The sequence below is a fragment of the Etheostoma spectabile genome, chromosome 5, assembly GCF_008692095.1.
Source record: "Etheostoma spectabile isolate EspeVRDwgs_2016 chromosome 5, UIUC_Espe_1.0, whole genome shotgun sequence".
Taxonomy (NCBI): domain Eukaryota; kingdom Metazoa; phylum Chordata; class Actinopteri; order Perciformes; family Percidae; genus Etheostoma; species Etheostoma spectabile.
In genome coordinates, this window is record NC_045737.1 from 22,590,862 (window position 1) to 22,610,095 (window position 19,234).

Here is a 19,234-nt window from a genome sequence, read left to right on the forward strand (position 1 = left end):
GTGTTAGGAAACAACTCTGAAAACAACTGTGTGGTTGCTGTAACACTTCACTTGGAATCAAATAGAGTGTGAGTCATATCTTTCCTTTTGATTGATTATGATTTAGCTGACGCACCTAAAAACAAACTGCAAGTCTAAACACAAGCGATTTATATAAATATACGTAGTAGACTACAATTTAACCTTTTTTTTTTGTTTTTACAAATTTTAATAGAAGGATTTTCCATTCTCATTGGTGTTTGGTTAATGTTGTGATATTATTTTCTGACCACAGGAGTTCAGTGACTGAGACATAAGTGACACAGAAGAGCAATCTGTGGTACAGGGTAGTGTAGTGCTGGAGTGGTTTTAAATTCTTATCATGATCAACAATAGCCCCGTAGCTACGAAAATATCAATTCTTATTTATCCTGCTACAACAATGGCTTGCTGTGGTATGGATTCATTCAAGGTTGGATTTAGTCTTTTTTCCTGGGGGATTTTTTTGAATTATTAAAAGATAAAATAACAGTGGTGTTTTCAATTATCACAATCTGCGAATTCAGGGTGGTGAGGAAATGACAAGCAATTTGTGGTGAAGGGCTACATCCTCTCTTTCAGGCGTATGAGGTGCTGCCATCAGGCAGAAGATTTAGGGTGCCATAGGGTTACAGATGGACAACAAACACTTTTCCACTGTCTGGCAATAAGACATTTTGCGTGTAGTTAGCAGAGGTTGACCAGTTTGTTTTTATATGTCCTAAGGAATAATGCCTCCGTGATAAGTGGGAAAATATCTCAATTGTGTCATTCCAAAATTCTTGAATATGTTCCAGATGCAATGAAACAAAGTTCCTTTCTTTGTCATACAAGTGTCCCAAATGTTAGAGTTAAACTTATGGAGTGTTTTGGAAGTTATATATATGTTCTCATGAGCCAGTTATATTAAATTAACCGCAATCTACTATTAAAGGTCCCATGACATGGTGCTCTTTGGATGCTTTTATATAGACCTTAGTGGTCCCCTAATACCATATCTGAAGTCTCTTTCTCAAAATTCAGCCTTAGTGCAGAATTACAGCCACTAGAGCCAGTCCCACAATGAGCTTTCCTGGGGGTGTGGCCTTGACCAACTGCCACTTTACTCGTTTGAAAGCCAAGATGTCTCTTTCTTATGGGTGGAGAAAAGAACACTGGACAAACTGTGTCCCCCTCCCCCTCCCTTTTTTTTTAATAGCCAAAGGTTTTTTTTAAAATGATTATTGTTATTATTGTTATTATTATTACTACAACATTACGTTATTACTGTTATCTTTATACTGTCTTCCTCTTTTTCTCTCTATACTGTATTATTCTTGTTAAAAATGGATGTTGGAAATTTCAATTTCCTTGCGGGAGTCATCCCAAAAGGATTAATAAAAAGAAGTCTAAGTCTAATAGTCATAGTCTGTGCTTGATAACATGCCTTTTCCCATTCTAGTTCTGTAATGACTGTCTGAAAATCTTCAATCCGGGCCATTCTCTTATAGTGTGAGGACTCTCTTGATGACTTAAGCAATTTACTGTATACTTTTGAGATTGTCTCTTTAGCATGGGGATTGGGTGTTACCAGTTCTTCAATAGGTTGATCTGATTGGTTCTTGGACTGAACAAAACTCTTTATTTGAACATATTTAAACAAATGATTCCTAGGAATTTCAAATCCAGTAGAATCTTAGGGACACCTTCAGTCAGGTTCCAATAAAGTCCAGTTAACCAGTTTTTCTTTTTTAACTTAGATATTTATATCACTTTTCAACTGTTACCTACGGTGCTTACCCTAGTGGTATTTGGATTTCTTTTATTGCAATGCAGTGGACAATTATGTTAGAGTAGAACATTGACTTGTTTACTTGTTAACACACTGAACACAAATAAAAAAAAAGGCATGACAACAGCAGCTTTACCTGTCATCGGTGCGCAGTCCTGTCTCCCATGTCCCATACTGGCTATCAGTGTCATGGACCGGTGTTCCCGAGTCCTTCTCCTCCTCTTCACCACCGACACTTTGTTTTTGCTGCTCCTGGAAGCAACAGGTGGAGAACAATCATTAATGAATGAGGAGGAATCAAGTGAGTTGTATAATTCAGCTTGAGACAATGATGATTCCAGGATTTTTAACAGTAAACAGTTAACAAATCAACACCTTGAACTGTGAAATAAATGATAAAGATATATTCAAATGTTTAATATATCGATGCTGCGTTATTATGGAACCCACGCAACTTCTAGGCAAGACCCGCCCTTCAATAGCATTCACACACTACTGGTCAGGTGTCCATGCTTACGCGAGGTAATGTAACCCGATATGTCCAGGTCCTATCCCCTGACCAATCGGCTATCCTAACCTTAACCACTTGAGGTCAATTCCTAACCCCAACCAATCAAGCTGCTCTGTAGGGCGGGACTTACCTAGAAGTTACGTGGGATCCATAATAACGTGTCAGTGCTGCTGAAGAGCTAACAGTGTCGCTAATGGAGCTGCATCATGTCGAGCTTGAGCAGCCAGCCGTGGCACAGTAATGAAAAGGTGAAGGAATGAGTTAATGGAGACAGAACCAGAGTGGGGACAAAAAAAAAAAACAAGATGGATGGGTGGGTGAGTGTGTGTTTGCTGTCTACTGAACCATGCCTCTTTTAATGAGGCTGTTACAGAGGACATACTGTCTCAAAAGCATACAGGGCTCACAGAACTGCACATGAACTGATAACCCTGGCCTATATAGGAGAAGAAAAAAAAAAACAATAGAAAATGATTCTGTCCTCAGATGTTGCCTGAGGGGTAGACATAGAAATGTGATACACCTGGCTCTGTAATTGCCCAGGTTCATAGACTCGGAGAGCAGTTTACTAGTGATGTTTATGTGAGCGGTGACAGTGGATCAGAGTTCTCATTCTTCCTTGTTTTCTTTGTGTATGTGAGAGCAGACATACAAGAGTACTAAAAAAAAAAAAATAGCGCAAGAGAGACAATGGTATAGAAATGTTTGTGGTAGTGTGAGAGTGATTTATTTTGGATTGTGGGAGCATGGGACAGCTGAAGAGAGTGGACGAAAAAAGAACAGCGGGTCATTCATCAGCTAAGCCTTTCCTGACGAAAAATAGAAAACAGAGAACAGTGAGAAAGGCCTTCAACACCGCTCCCTGCATCAAAGGAAGCACTTGTTCTCAAGTTCATCCTCTTCAAGGATTTATAGCACTCACACTTTTTACGTTGACATCACAGGGTCACACCACTTACCCTTGAATACACACAATTCAGAGTCCTGCTTCCACAGACAACAACAATCAGACTGTAGGTTGAACGTGCAAAAACACTTAGCACATACACTCCACTTATCTAGTTATGTCGGGGTAAATTAAATGCTAATTTAGCTAGACGAGTAGGTCTTTCTCAAAGATTAGGCAAAAGCGAGATGTATGATAGGAAGTCTGAACTATAGAAACATTAATGTGTGATTTATTCATTACAGTATTAACAAAAGCAATAGATCAATAACATATATTGCATGGGTGCGGATCAAACAGCAGCAGCCTTGATGACCCTTTCATTAATGATATGTATAATGGATTGTGGCTCAGAATTAAATGTAAATGTATTGTGGGTAACTTACATGCTTAAAAGGACTGGTATGCTTTAAATTAATGTATTATTGGATCGTCTGGGGGCAGGGTACCCTTGAAAAGAACAAGATCTTACGACATGTCGGAGAGGAAAACATGTTTATAGCAGTTCCAAGCGGCCACAGTCTAACCGACAGTCTCCGCTGACAGTCTCTCCTGAAAGACATTCATAGTGTTGCTCATGGCTGTACATACAAAAAGTGGCAGACATTGTTGTGAGGAGAAGTTCAAACACTGGCAACCTTCTCACCTCCACACACGTGGCCAATTGCTGTGGGGAGTGGATTAGCTTGTTGGATTATCAGTTTTGGAAAGAAATTGCCTGGAGCAGCTCCCTCAATGCTGATGTCGGAAAGGTCTAGAACACGTGTCAAACTCAAGGCCCGCAAGCCAACTCTGGCCCCTCGCAGATTTGATGCGGCCAGCATGTCAATTTAGGTACACACTAGACTTTAGCCCAAGTAGTTTTTGTAGCTTTTTTACAAACTTTTTGCCACGTTTTTTTCTCCCAAGTTTTTGTTTTATTTGTCTTCTTTCTTCGATGGCTATGTTATTTTTTTAGCGGACTTTTTGGAGTCTTTATGTCGATCAAGCTGCAAGTGAGAAGATTATACGAGACACGCAATAATACGATAAAAGATGCTTGACGTTTACGTAGTGCTGTCAGTTAAACACGTTATTAACGCCGTTAACACAAGCCCATTTTAACGGCGTCAATTTTTTATCGCAACATTAATGTTCTTTTTGGCCTAGCAAACGTAGTTTTTTTTTCACATGTTGCAACATCTAGTAAGGTTAGAAAAACTACAACACCACACCGGATCTAGCTAGACCAAAAACAAAACAGGCACGCCGCACACACTTGTTTTAGCTTGCGAGCCGGCCAAAGAGTATCAACATTACGTTTTGAGTGGATGTGGCCAAAATGGATCCCAATAAGATTCTGAATTGAAAGTTTACTTTTTAAAAGTTGCAAAAAGGTTCCATTGACAAGACAAGAACTGAGCCATCATCGCAGCACGTCCAGTCTGAAATACCACTTGATGGCCAAGCACACAGCTGATGCCAATTCTCCTCCCACTCAAAGTATTTTTTTCACCCTTTTTTTTTGAATTGAAATTGTTACATTGTGTGAGAGATTATTTGTTCCAAGTGTGAATGACTGCTCCAAGTGAGAATATTAGTGTGAAATTGTACAGTAGGCTATATGCCAATGTTGTTTTCAATAAAAAAACATTAGCACAAAGCAAGCCGATCTACTTTTTCATGTTGATTAAATCATTAAAATGAGAAGAAAAAAAAATAATGGGACAAAAAGAAATCAAGGGACATTTAGAATAGATAAAAAATTGTGATTACTTGAGAGTTAACTATGAAATTAATGCGATTAAATATTTTAATTGTTTGACAGCACTACTTTTATGATGAAATAAAAGCATGTGAATAACCTAAACATGTCACCACCTGGATGTGATTCTTATTTTCCAGCCTGGCCCTTTGTGGAATAGAGTTTGAAATTTGTGGTGTAGAAGAAAGGGGCTTCAGAAATTTTCGGCGTTCGGTATGGCCCCCGACTCCAACCCTAGAATATCGCCGCAATATTGATATTGAAGTATTTGGTAGAGAATATTGTGATATCATATTTTCTCCCTATCGCCCAGCCCTAATGTCAGCTATCATTGGCCTTGTTTTATGCTGTCCAAAAACATAAGACGCGTTAGGGGGAATATCTGAGAAGACGCCGACAGCGTAAACAGCTGATCAGACATGTGAGTTAAAGGTTCGCTTCGTCAGAATTTATTCGGCAAAAGGAGTTTTCATATCCCATCAAGCACATCAACGCTTTTTTGGCAAAGGCAAAATAAACAGCTCAAGTGAGTGAAAAAAATAAATAAAAAAAAAATCATATACCCTTGAATTGAGGAAGTTTTATCTAATTTTGTCGTTTCCATCCAGCCTTTTCAATGCATACTTCAAAATGTGCATAGCAATACATGAAAGCAAACACAGATAGTGTATGATACCTTTCTGGCAGCAGAGTTGGGAGAGCTGCCACATACCATTTATGTATTTTTCTGACAATCATGCCTATTTAATGCAGAAATTGAGCAGGTGAGCCCAGGTATGAAAGTTTTAAACTTCTCTCTCAGTTCCAGCTGGAGACCTCGGTGCTATGTCATCCCTCTCTCTTCTACCTGGCGCTGTACACTTACATCACTGTTGTCAAAATGCTAAAAAGAAAGAATCTTAAAACCATAACTCTCTTAAAATTCTGGTGATAAAAAGATACTATCCTGTGTGCGAGTGTATTACTCAACCCAAACACACCCAGAACACACCCTCCCCAATCCGCATAGAGGACAAACATTATCTTTGCTGTAACATGTTGAAAAGAGTCGCCATAACACACAACAGCTAAAAGAAAAGGCTTATGGCAGACTTCTCAAAGCACAAGTTGTAAAGCCTTTCCAGTGGCTCTTTCATAATCTCATACCATTTATTATTCAGTAAAACAGGGACTTTTAACAACCTCAGCACTCAATTGGACTCTTTTGGTGCAGTCTGCATTTATCTACAGACAATACATGGTTAGACAGGTTTATTGGCCAAACAATAACAACAAAAAACTCTTAAGCACTGAGATTATTCAAGTGCTCTGCTGAATGGATACTCACAGGTGCTATCAACCACATGTATGAAGAATATGGTTCTCAGTAAGGAGGCCTACTGAACCAACAGGTCCAGTAGCAATGATTTATAGCTGTCAGTAGGAAGGCTTTTCCTTAATAACATTAGCAATAGCCTGCTTGCCTGAGACAGGAAGGGTGTGTCGGGGGAAAACAACATAACAAAGAGCGGATGAATGGAAGGATGAAGGAGAGAAAGGGCTAATCACTAAATAGGGCTGACTGACAATCTGAGGAGGGAAGGGGCTGGAAACGAGGCCTTTGAAACTACTACTTGATAACACACTAATCGCCGGGTGCCACACATAGCTCGAACAACACACTCACACAGGATGGAGAAACAGTGGTCTGTGGATTGCTCAGTTAAAATGGAAAGTCAGTAAGTGCATTGGTGTACCTTGGAAAAGGGAAGGGCTCTTTTGTAGAGAGAGCACCTAACAGACAGTCTTGCAAGGTGCAACCTGGCTCATGATCGTGGTATAAGCTTACCCAAGTTATTGTAAACGGGATCTGACATGACCATCTCAAATACTGAGACCATTAACAGCCATGAAAATACTTTCAACCACAACAATACTTTTGTTGTATGCCACCACTCCCCATTCTCTCCTCTTATCAATGTGTCTCGGGTGGAGTGGGAAAATATGCTCCGTGTGCACTCTCGCACACATCAGTAATCAATATCAATATCCTACAGATATTCAAAAACTGCTCGCATGAGAACTAAACTTGTCTCAACAAATGGGCATTCTAGTTGCACGGCAAATGGGCCAAAGGGGTTACATTAAGACAAACTCTGCTGGGAAACCCAGCAGTACGGTGTTATTCTTTCATTTTCATTCATTCATTGGTTCATACAGACTCAGGGCTCAATGCTGCACAAAGCGTCTGGTAAGAACAGAGGGAAAGAATGTAAAGACCTGACTTGGCTTAAAAATTTCACTCAGAGACCACTGGTCTTGACTTAAAGGATTACTCTTTTCTTTCCGCCTGGTTTTTGTTTTCTGGTTGTTGCCAATATGACAATTTTTGTGTCTACAACGTCTAGATCTCCAATCTGTAGTCCATCTCACACATACAGGGCTATTAGCTGGCCCCAAAGATGATTTGAAGATACAAAGCAGCAATACACTGCAGTTAAATGTCCATACATAGTTATAATATAATGTATATAATACGTTTACACAGTTACCCTGACATAAGTTTTTTTTTTTTTTTTTCAACATACTGTACATTTTCATTACATACAGTTCACTGTGGTCCAAAAATAAAACAAATAGCTCTGATTGGTTTAGCTTGACAATGCTCTTTGTTGTGTGCAAATCCAAAAGATTTGTATTCATTAATTTAAAGTCCAATAATACTAAATTACAGGCAAAAATGTTAACCTGTTTGAGCATGTTTATGTGTTTTATGTATTTTAGGTTCTCTTGGTGGGATAATAAAGTTGAACTTAACATGCTTTTTGCATGTATGATTTAACAGATTTGTTTAAATGTAATTTTATAAGCTTTTAATACCTGCTGACTTCCTTTAACTGATGGTTTCCATACGCTTACTGCTTGTATCCACCACTCAAGACACCACGCAGGTCATTTTAAAGCGTGGTCGGCATGACAAGCTGGCAGTGTATATCAACACAACATCTGATACGACACACATGCCATGTCAGAGTACTAACGGTTTAGAGCAAGGGTGGCTAACCAGTCCAGCATAAAGAGCCCCCCCAAAAAAAAACGCACCATAGAAAAGAGCCACAACACATGCACGCCCACACTACAACAGCAGCTTTTTATAAAAAATACAAAGCAAAACAGTACTAAACTTTAGAGACTTTAAACCTGACTTCATGTATGGCCATATGGGAAACTATCATGGAGAGCTATTTCAACTGTTCACAGCAAGATTTGTTAAGGGAACAAGAAACACCCAAGATGAAAAAGCATTCAAAATATTAAGAATGGCAAAGAACACTGGTTGACTGGATACTGACTCTATTGGCTAAATTTCTAGTTTTGCTGTCACTGCATGGTAAAGACTAAGACTAAACCATTAATCAACTGTCATACACACCTCAACTTTTCCCACTATCTGTTATAATGACAGTCAAAGCTATCCAAAGCCTACTTTATAGAGACCACAACCACAGTTGGTGATTAATTTCAAAACATGCCAGGACAGCCAACAGCCACACAGACGTCATAAAAACACTTCTTATCTTTTGGAGTTGTGACTCATAAGGTGTTGGACGGTGGTAAAAAACAAACAGGCCTAGCCTTAAGATAGGAACAACTTCACTGCAATGTATCCTATCCCTACATGGATTTCTAAGTCTGTTCTTTTACTGAGCACAAAGCTGGTTAGATGTCAGAAGTTTAGTTTTTTAGGTAATACTACTACATTTGAGGCAGTACTACTATAGTATAACTTCCCTAAGACTACTTTTCTGCTTTTTGTAAACCCTTGTGCCTAATATTATCACTAAAAACAGAAATGGCAGACGACAGAATGACCTGAAGAACCAGTGTAACAGCAGCTTTGCTAAACAAAGATAGAATGACAAAGAATGGTTTACATTGTGCCAAGCCAAGGGCAATATAAAAGATGGAGAAGTGCTAAAAGCATAGAAAGAGAAAGACGAGATCAGGGAGGCAGCTGGATAAGTAATTGACATGTTTGGCTAGAGACCAAATAGTTGACGATGGAGCAGCTGTTACCACGGTGACATTACAGAACCCCATGGACATTGCTGCAAAAAATGACTTGAATTCCACTTGTGCTATATTCAACTTTAACAGATGTTAAAGTAATACTGCTGATGACGAGCATATCGTTGAAGTAATGAATCACATTGGTGCCTGGCAAATACTTTGTGATTGGTATCAGTGGTGAAATGTGGTACTGGTGCTCCCCTGGTGTGTATTTGTACTTTGAAAATGTGTGTGTTGTCTGTCTTACAGCAGTGGGGGTGTTAGGTGCGGTGCGCCTGCGCAAGGACAGACGTTGCTGGCTCCGCAGCGAGAACCTGCGGATGGACTCCCTGCTTCTGGAGGCCAGGGAGCGCAGCGAGTTGGTTCTCTTGAAGTCCCCAGTCCCGTCATCTCCCCGGTCGCCCCTCTCCCCAGATAAAAAGCTGAGCGCCCCGTGAAGGGAGCGACGGACATTTCCCACCCATCCTGACATCTGAGAGTGGGCCACTGACAGCTTGTCCCCCAGGTACTCCATCACAACCCACTACTGGCTAGGCCTGGTGCGTCAGAATAGAGTCTGTGAACTGAGCTGTGGCCCTTGTTATCACGGCAGTAGGGTGTCATTAGAGTCTAGTTATACTGGAGAGGTGGCAGGCAGTCCAGGGACAGTGTCGTAGGTATTCACTGGTGTGTGTTGCCGGGTCAATACAGCAGCAGTGAGTAAGGCGACAGAGAGAACAACACAGCTCAGCCAGTCCAATGTTGGTGATGTTGATGGCGTCTGCCACTTACAGCACTGCAGCACGGTCAGTTAGTCCCTGACCGGCACGCACTGAGCCTCTCTTCAGTTTCACTTCTAAATGTCCTTTCTGCAGTGCAGTCCCACTGGAGCCGTCTTGACTCTGTTTCAACTCATCACCCTCAAGGCTCCAGCCCGTCGGCCTAAACGGATTTGTGAAGCTTTCTAATGCCTATTTCGACACACAAGGGATACGCTATCTATGATATGGCACACAAGTGGACACGTAAAGGGTTATGGAAGGCCAGCATTTACCATTAGTTGTGCATGACACTACTCTGAAACAGCCAGAAAAACCGCTGCGCTATCTACCAACAGGTTTCTCAGCCATGTTTTTCTGGATTTAAGCACACAAAGTACAAACTACAGAAGGGACAATAATAATAGAATCACATCCTCATCATACTGTTTATGTTTGGCATAACATTCAGTTATCTATATCTGTCACATAGGTCCACTGTGCTAAATATACTGAGTATGAAAATGTATTTATTTTTTAACAATTCTCTGTGACACCTTTGCGTCTCTGTCCTGTTCCGAGCCTCAATTACAGCCGACCTGACTCCAAGCTGTCCCAGAGCTGTCGATGATGTGTTTCCTCTGAAACAGGGCTCGGGGTTAAAAGTTATAAAAAATCCATCCATCCATCCATCCAACGAGAACACATTTTCATGGTGCCCGATACCGTGCTACCCTCTGGCAAAAAGCTGCGAGGAGAAATGGTGCAGGACAGCTGGTGGAAAAAGAAAAGCTGCTGTTGTCATTCGTATTCCATAAGAAAAACCAGAGGGCAACTAACGTAGTGCCAAACAGAGGAAACAGGAGGGAGCACTGTGGTGGGGAAGTCACGTCCACAGGAGAAACGGGGAACAGAGAGAAAATGTTTCTCTCGTCGCCTATTTCTGCAGGTACGGGCAGGTAGGATAATATGCGTCAGCAGTGCTGCTCTCTGTACTTAGTGCTATAGGACTCACCGTCAAGGAGAAACTGGGTGGAGAGAGGGAGTGTGGAACACAGTCGGGGAGAGAGAGAGAGAGAGAGAGAGAGAGAATGGGAGGTCTCTGATACAGAGCGGGAGGGAGAGAGAGGAGGGTGATATATGTTCTACGGTGCTCTATCGCTCCAGCCTGATTCAGTTGCAGGGCAAGACAGTGAATTGTCACAGCCAGAAGGGAGAGGCAGTGGAAACAAATGTACAGTAGAAGATGAGACATAGAAATTGTTGGCATATGGTGTTACTATTCCACAGCCCCTCCTTTAAAAAACAGAACGAGATAGCTAGAGGGAAAGTGGGGATAACAGAGTATGAGATGTGATGCAGCCAGATAGGAATGGGCACAAGTGCACAATCACGTTAAAGAGGAAACTATAAATAGATAGATTGGACATGCATGAGAGAAGAGTGAAAAGACAGGTGTGGCTCCTCCAGTGAACTGAGATTGTACACACATTAAACACTTTGTCAGCACAGTGTAGCCAAAACGCAAGAATCACAACAGTCAAGAGATTGTTTGTTTAAATCTCACTTAGAGTCACACTCATGCAAAACACTTCCTGACTTCCAACTTACACAGGTCTCTGTTATATGTAGCCAGTGAACGGGAACCCTGAATAAAGCCACAGCAGGCGACTGAAGACACACTTTAGAGAGCTAACCTTGAGCAAACTGGGACAGAGGGCCCTTAGAAAAGCTGAATCCCTGTCCACATATGCCCCCTACAGGTAAATCTTGTTAACTTCTCTTTGAAGTGCTGTGCTAAATGCAAGTCAGCTATGAGGTTCTCAATTTCCAACAGAACACAAAGGCCCAATCCCAAAGTGAGGACTAAGGACTAAAGACTCACAAACTTAATTGATCTCAGGTGTTAAGTGAGTGCGTGTGTGAGGCCACATGGGCTCAGATAGGTATAAATGGGATTGGGACACCACTTCACAAGATCACGTTACCTTGGCAACGTTTAAGAAACAAAAGATGTTGCTGACACATGCCAGTTGGGGAATTTTCATTTTAAGTTTGTTGCTTTCCCCACGGCCAAGGCACAGGATATGGCTGGCTGATTCCAAAAAAAATGTCCCAAGCTAGTCCGTTCCGTGGTCATAGTGAGTGTCGGGCTGTTTACCTTTGTAATTTCATGATTTCCCTATGGTCTCTGCAGTAAACATCACAACGCTTTGAACTTTGGGCAATTCCCTTTGGTGAAGTCTGCATCGATGCAGACTCCCAGAAAAGGTCTCTGTAAACGTGTACTCAAACCCTCACGCTCTTTGAAATTTGACATTGGGACAACCAACATACAAAATTCGTGAGAATGCGCACCAAAGTCTGTGAGTCCGGACTTTGGGGTTGGGCCTAAGATTGTGGTGGGTAAATTATAAATGTTCCATCATCTTATGACAACTCCCAATTTCCCCTAATATTCCTCCTAATACTAAACGTCTGGGAAGTGAGTCATCGATGCTCATCACTTCCCCTCGTCTGCTGACATCATCGATCTGTGCGCAGCCCCAGCCACAAACTCAACCAGCTAACAACACACAAAGGAGATACAATAGGATGCAGCTAAAGTACATACAGCATACTGTACTGTACATGGTAGTCTCGCTTTACAAGACCCTCCTCCAAAGCATTCTGAAGGAGGGTCTGGCTACTCCACATAGCATTCGCGGATGGAAGGAAAACGTGCTCTGGTTTAATGGCATTTCTTAAACCAATCAGAATTGTCATGGGCATTGCTAAACTTCGCACAGAGCCGCTGCAAAATAGTCATGCAAGAGAAAACTCAGATTGGACAGATAGTCTAGCTTTCTGTCTCAACATAACATGCAGCGATCTGAAGAGAAGTCAGCAACAGTCTTCATAAATCCACCGAACTTAAAATTTTAACACAAAGAAAGCAGAAGGAAACAAAAAATACATGCATCCGGCGAAATTTCCTGCTGCACGAGATCAATCCCAGAAGTGGAACGTCAAGGATATAGACTATGTACCGTATATGATAACTGCATACTGTATGTACTGTATGCATCTTACAGAGAAAAATCTGTAATAAGGGAATTGAGTGACCACTTACCCAGAGGAAATGTGGAGTCAGACAGCATGACCACATGTACAACACAGCTCTCAGCCCAGTGCCCATCTCTGCTCTGCCCCACTCACCAGCCTCAGACCCTCCATCGCAAGCTAATGATGTCACCCCATAACTATCATCACATCGGAGTCTGCCTCCACCAGTAATTACAATGTAGGGAATTATCCCATATCTGCTACCACTGATGGATTTTCTGTAAATTTGTTAGCCAAATTCTCAACCTGTTTTATAAAACATATTTTCTGGGATTTTGCTCTGTCTATTTTTGTTGAGTTATGTTAAGTACCTGCTACTATCGTAGAAGTACCGCTACAGAGATCAAACAATTGATGGATTAATCGATCAACAGAAAATGAATCTTGACAATTGATTTATTGTTAGTCTCTCCACACAAAAGGGTCAAACATTCCCTCGTTCCACCTTCTCGTTTGTGGGGAGTTGTTGCTTTACATGTGATAATAAACTAAATATCTTTGGGTTGTGGACAAAACACACGCAAAAAAAGCTATGTAAAGAAGACACCTAAGAATATAGGAAATTGTGACAGGCCTTTTTCAGTATTGTGTGACATTTTGCAGATGAGTAAACCAGTAACATGTAATTTCTGAAGAGAAAAATAAAATTGTTAGTTGTAGCTCTATATGTGATTTATTTTTTTATTTTCAACACTTTACACAGTGTCATGGTCAAATTCAGCAGCAACACAGGGGACAGATATTTGAATCACAAATGCCTGTATTTAAAATATGTGTAGTCACACTGTTGCTGCAGTTTATTGGCAGGGCAAACTGGACCATGGCTACTTATGTTTCATAAAGGGTGAAATCTCACATTATAAACAAATGTGAGGAGCTGGTCATGCAGTGTCATGCAACCCAGTTGTGTGGATTATTTTTGTTTTATAATATCATTGCATTATTGGCCAGATTATCTATTACAGCGGGTATCCTATCATGTGCAGCTCAAACATTTGCAAGGATGTAGCAACATGTAGCACTCTCTGGAACATTTTGTGCCGGATTAAACTAAAAATATTGTGGGCTCTACTGCCGTCAGCCTAAAAGCATAGCAGATGACTGTCTCTCAGCTTATTTCCATACAAAGAACACAAGCACTGATGCCAGGAAGAGCGACACTAACAAACCTTCACATCACCATTAGATGGTGCTAGGGAGCTTAAACTCATGGCAACTTTATCTGAGCTCCTATCACGCAGTGTGTAATTATGAGACAATAAACTGATCTTCTGGGTTCATAGTGTAGGCCTTTAACCTGGCCCTACAATTACAGTCTCTATGACAAAAAAACAACTGAACCCCACCCTGCATATTAATAAACACTTTACATGCTTGAACGTAGATGATATATCTGTGCATGTAACGTGTGTCGTTGCAAATATGTAGACACATTTGCGTTCCCCCCGTTTTAAAATGTACAGATGTGTACTATAAGTTAAAAGGTTTTGAAATAACAGGTATGACCATTCAGCACAGACGACTACAGCCACATACAACTATTAGGTGTCTGCCTGGCTACAGGGCCCATGATCATTGTAGACCATTTCACCTGACAGCTTTCCCTGAGCCATGCTGACAGGTTCCTAAATGAGCAGTGAGAGCATGTACTCATTAACCATGTGACAAATCCAGTCCTGAATTACAAGGCCTGAGAAAGTGTGTGGCCGCCACTTCCGTGACACTGGATGGGTGGAGGTGAGTCTAGATAACCGTGCCATCAACATTAGTCACCAACTATTTACTAACTGAGCACAGCGGCATTCAGCCATAAACGCTCAGTCAACTAACTGCATTCCTCTACCTTCTACCTGCCGTCTGTCTTTAATGCACAGGAGCACACACATACTTTCTCAAAGACAGACATAATACTAACTCAAGTGCACACAGACTTTCCTCCCCGTCTCCACAGAGCCGTGTGAGAAACCAAAATAAATATAATACTGATTAAAATAATGGGTACACAGCCAACCATCAAACTAAAGCAAAGCCTCAGACAGAAGTTTCTCATCTCAATGAGTTACATCTTTCCTCGAAACCAGTTGCAGGTTACAGGTGCAGAGGCCGGGCGGCAGCCTGACTCACCCAGCTGTTTTGGTTCTGCTCTCTGTGGGCGCTGCGACTCCTTATCCTGGAAAGGCTTCCCTCCACGGCACTGCTCAAAGGAGCTGAACGCCGGGACACACTGCGAGAGCGCATCCTGCTCAACTCCTAACACAGACAGACAGACAGTGAGAGCTATTCATATGCTACGTGATAATTGCTTGAACCATTCAGAAACTATATTAAAACTTTCTGACTTTTTTATCTCAGGTGCCGTGGCTCACACACACGCACGCACACACATTGCCTTGCTTTACAAAAAAATATTACTACTTCCAACACATTTGTATAATAAAATCTACGACTTATACAGTACAAAGTGTACATGTGTAAGTTATATTTTTAAACTGTTATGCAAAATGTAAAAATTAAAACATTTGGTAGCCGGCGGACATGCAAAGCCAGAAGATTCCGTTATTTCAATAGAAGAGAAAAGGCAACAGCCCCTTTTGTGTTTTAAATTTTACTACTCACCTGATGTGACACAGGTTGGTCAAACCAGTTTAGTAGGAACTGAACTGTTTCAGTGATTTGTTTTTTACCATTATTTTTGTCTAGCTTGTCTAATGATTATTTTATCTCTGAATTGCTTTCTGGCAGTTCAGCCCTTTGCCACTTTTTTTACACTTCTATCTCAGGCATCTACAAAATGAATGTGCTTCAAGATTCCCATAAAAACAAGTAATACAGCTAATACGAGCTGCTGTCTGAAGAAGTCTAAGTGGATTATTTTTTATCCATACATAGGGGATTGTTTTGCAATAATACAGTGTTTTACAATATCACCTATATTATAATAACATCATCTTGTACAACATAGAAAATTATTGTATTTGATTTGAACATACTAACATTTGTACAAAATGAAAACATTTTCCACGTTAACTACTAATTTGTGCCTCTGATAGTATTTCATGTATATCTCTAATTTACCTGAGATCCCTGTGATCTCCTGGGGTTCTGGACCTCTCCCCTGCTGTCCTGAGGCTGTGGCTCTCTGGGTAGCCATATCTGCTCTGCAGGAGTGCTACTGGAGACCCCACCTGGAGAGCCTCCACTTTTGGCTTCTGGGCCGGGTAGAGGGGCCATGTGTCTCTGTGGAGCAAGGAGCCGGTCTCCATGCCTGAGGAGGAGCTGCTCCGGGGTAAGTTTGCTGCTATGTTTTCTGGGTTCGACCATAGGTTTGTCCACAGACATCTCAACAAGTCGCAGCTCCCAAGGGTCCTGAGGAGACGTTGTCCACACTGGGCTTGTGAAGCCTACTGAGGCCTGTAGTGGCACCTTCCAGCTAACATCTACATCAGGTGTAGGCTGTACTCTAGCTCCAAACCCACTGTCTACACCCAGAATACTAGAAACAGGAAGCAAGTCTTTACTGGGGGAGAGCTGAGCTTGAGATGTGAAGGAGTCTATGTCAAGGATGGCGGGTTTGTATAACTCTTCTGCTCTCGACGGTTCCTTCCATCGAGTTGCTGGGTCACTGCGCTGGGAGGTAGCCCTGGAAAAAGGCTCATTTCTGAGCACAGAGTCCAGATCCAACACTTTAGGCCTGAGGGATGAGGACTCCAACTTCACCCTCTCCTGTTCCTCTTTCTTTTGCCTTTCCTCTTTCTCTTTTAGTCGCTGCCGCTCTGCTTCTTGCTGTTTGGCTATCTGTCTCATTTTATCTGCCTCCTCCTTTTCCATCCTCTCCCTTAGTCTGCGTTTCTCAAGCTCCAACATTTGCAGTCTGTCCCTCTCTGCCTGCTTTTGCTTCTCCAACTCCAAGAACTGTCTTCTCTCCATCTCTTTTATTCTCTCCATCTCCTCCTTCCTCTGCCAGTCCTTCTCCAGTTCTTGTTGTCTCAGCCTTTGGTTTTCTAACTCTTGTCTCTCAGTGTCTAGTTTTCTCTGTCTCACAAGTTCTCTCTGCTTTTCCCTCTCAATCTCTTTCTGGTGCTCCTTCTCCATCTCCCTTTGTCTTTCCCTTTCTTTATCAAGCTCTTTCATTCTTAGCATTTCCTGTTCTAATGCCATCTGTAGGAGTTTTTCTGCCTCCTCTCTCTCCTTCTTCTCTTTAAGTCTTTGCTTCTCAAGCTCCAGGAGCTGCTGCTTCTCCTTCTCTTTTTGCTTCTGTTTTTGAAACTCTAAGAGCTGCAGTGTCTCCAGCTCTTTAACTCTCTCCAGCTCCTCCATTTTCCGTTTCTCCTTCTGGATTTCCAGCAGCTGTCGTTCCTTGTCCAGCTCTCTCTGCCTCTCTTCCTCCCTTTGTCTTTGCCTCTCCTGTTCCCGATGTCTCTCCTTTTCCTGCTCTTGCAGCCTCTCTCTTCTCTGCCTCTCCAATTCTCTGCGTTTTTCTTTCTCGAGTTGTCGTTGCCTCTCTTTTTCCAGTTCTCTAAGTCTGGCTCTCTCCAATTCTTGTAGTTGCTGTTTCTGTTCGAGCTCCAACTGTTTCTGCCTTTCCAGCGCACGTTGTTTCTCCTCAAAATCCTGTTTCTCCTTCTCGAAGGCTTTCTGTCTTTGCCGTTCAAATTCTCTTTGCATCTCCCTCTCCTTCATTCGTACAAACTCTAAATGTGCCTCTTTCTCAATTTCCAGCTGCCGTTGTTTTTCCCTCTCAAGCTCTTTCATTCTTGCCATGTGTCTTTCCGTCTCCTTTTGAAGTTCTCTTTTCTTTTCAACTTCCATCAATTCCTCTGTCGTTTGTCCGTCCAACGCTGACCTGATCTCCCTGTGTGACATGTGGCTCCTCATCATCCACTCCTCAACTTGATCTTGAGAGTTTTTCCCGAAAGCTTTATCTAATGATGGATTCCTCCTCATTGAAAGAACTTTCCCTTGAGAGCTGACCACTGCCGACATCACAGGACAATCATCAAAGGGCCCAGCCATGTCCCCTATGTTTCCTCCTGCATCGAACGGAGAAACTGGCTCCTGCATTTGTCCAGTCAGAGCAAAGTAGGTTGCCCTGGGTTTCTGCTGCTCTTCTATCTGCAGCATTTTCAAACGTTTAGGAGCTGCAGCCACTTCCTCCTGATCTGCCTCTCTCTGCCTGTCTTTGTCTTGATCCAAAGCCACTTGTCCTTCCCTTTGCGATCCCTTTAGCATCCCTTTCTCCACACTTTCCTCTTGCTTGAGACTTGCAGTGGTCCACTTGGGCAAAGCTCCGATTCTCAAATATCGAGGCTGCTGTGGTGGCATTACAGCCAAAGCTGGTTCACATGATGCTGAACCTGTCTTCTCTGCCTCCGGCCTGCTCCCTTCTGAGCGCCTGGAGCGTAGCGTCATGGCCTTATCCTCCCACTGCGCTGATGGGATGTCCTCACTCACTGCCCTGTTCTCTTCCACACCCTGCACAGTGTCAAAGGCATGTAAAACCTGCAGAGAGAATGATGGAGATACAGACTCTTTGTAGGTGGCAGTGACCAGAGCTCCATCATCCTCACCTTTTCCTCTTTTAAATGACTGGCTGCTGAGCAAATCATTAGCTGTGTTTGCAGGCTTGCCCTCCTCCACCATAAGCACGCTGTGCTTCTCCACGACATTTTCAAACAACGAGGCTCTCACTGTCTGTAAGTCACTACTGGGACTACTTTGCTTGAATACGGCGCCAAACGCTTGTCCCGACTCTGGTCCTTCAGGCGTTGAAGCCTTTTTGAGCTGCTCTTGGGAGTCTTTCAAGTCCACAAATGTCCTCTGGTCACTGGGGGTGATAGCTGACTCTTCAATCTAAGAAAATTCAGAAATATACTGAGATGAAGTAATAACAGCAAGCTTGCCATTTATTGTCCATTTATTAATTGAACAATCATGCTTTTTCTCTCTCAAACTTTCACCATTTGAGCACTATGTCACACAAAAAAGTGGAATGATCTGAGAGGATTAAAAATGTTAAAAGACAAATCTGACAACATAACAAGATAAAACATAGCCCTCAAAGAAGTTAAAATGATTGAGAGAACAACTGTGGGCATAGAAACGTTATCCCCTTGTTCTATGTTGGCCTCATAACAGTGGGTGTGGTGCAGAGGTGGTAGTCAAAGCCTCTCTGTGTTGACCTTTTCCCAGTGATCTCCTCACTAAGTTTTTCATAACCAAGATTTTTTAATGTGCCGGCTGTCTTAGGTTTCACGGCTTTGTAAATCTATGGCAGTGACAATTCATTTGGCTGCAATTTAGGCCGTCATTTGTGACAGGACAGCTTAGACATAAAAGGGGAGAGAGAGAGAGA

At 42.1% G+C, this 19,234-nt stretch overlaps 1 protein-coding gene across 1 annotated transcript in view; it reads right to left on the reverse strand.

Moving 5' to 3' along the window:
- si:ch73-138n13.1 (calponin homology domain-containing protein DDB_G0272472) overlaps window positions 1-19,234 on the reverse strand; it is a 29,470-nt gene that overhangs the window by 2,451 nt on the left and 7,785 nt on the right. The window contains exons 5-7 of the mRNA XM_032516821.1: window positions 15,958-18,732; window positions 15,007-15,132; window positions 1,926-2,041 (exon numbers count right to left, since the gene is read on the reverse strand). Of these exons, the coding sequence (XP_032372712.1) occupies window positions 1,926-2,041; window positions 15,007-15,132; window positions 15,958-18,732 (3,017 nt within the window). The remainder of the gene's footprint in view (window positions 1-1,925; window positions 2,042-15,006; window positions 15,133-15,957; window positions 18,733-19,234) is intronic.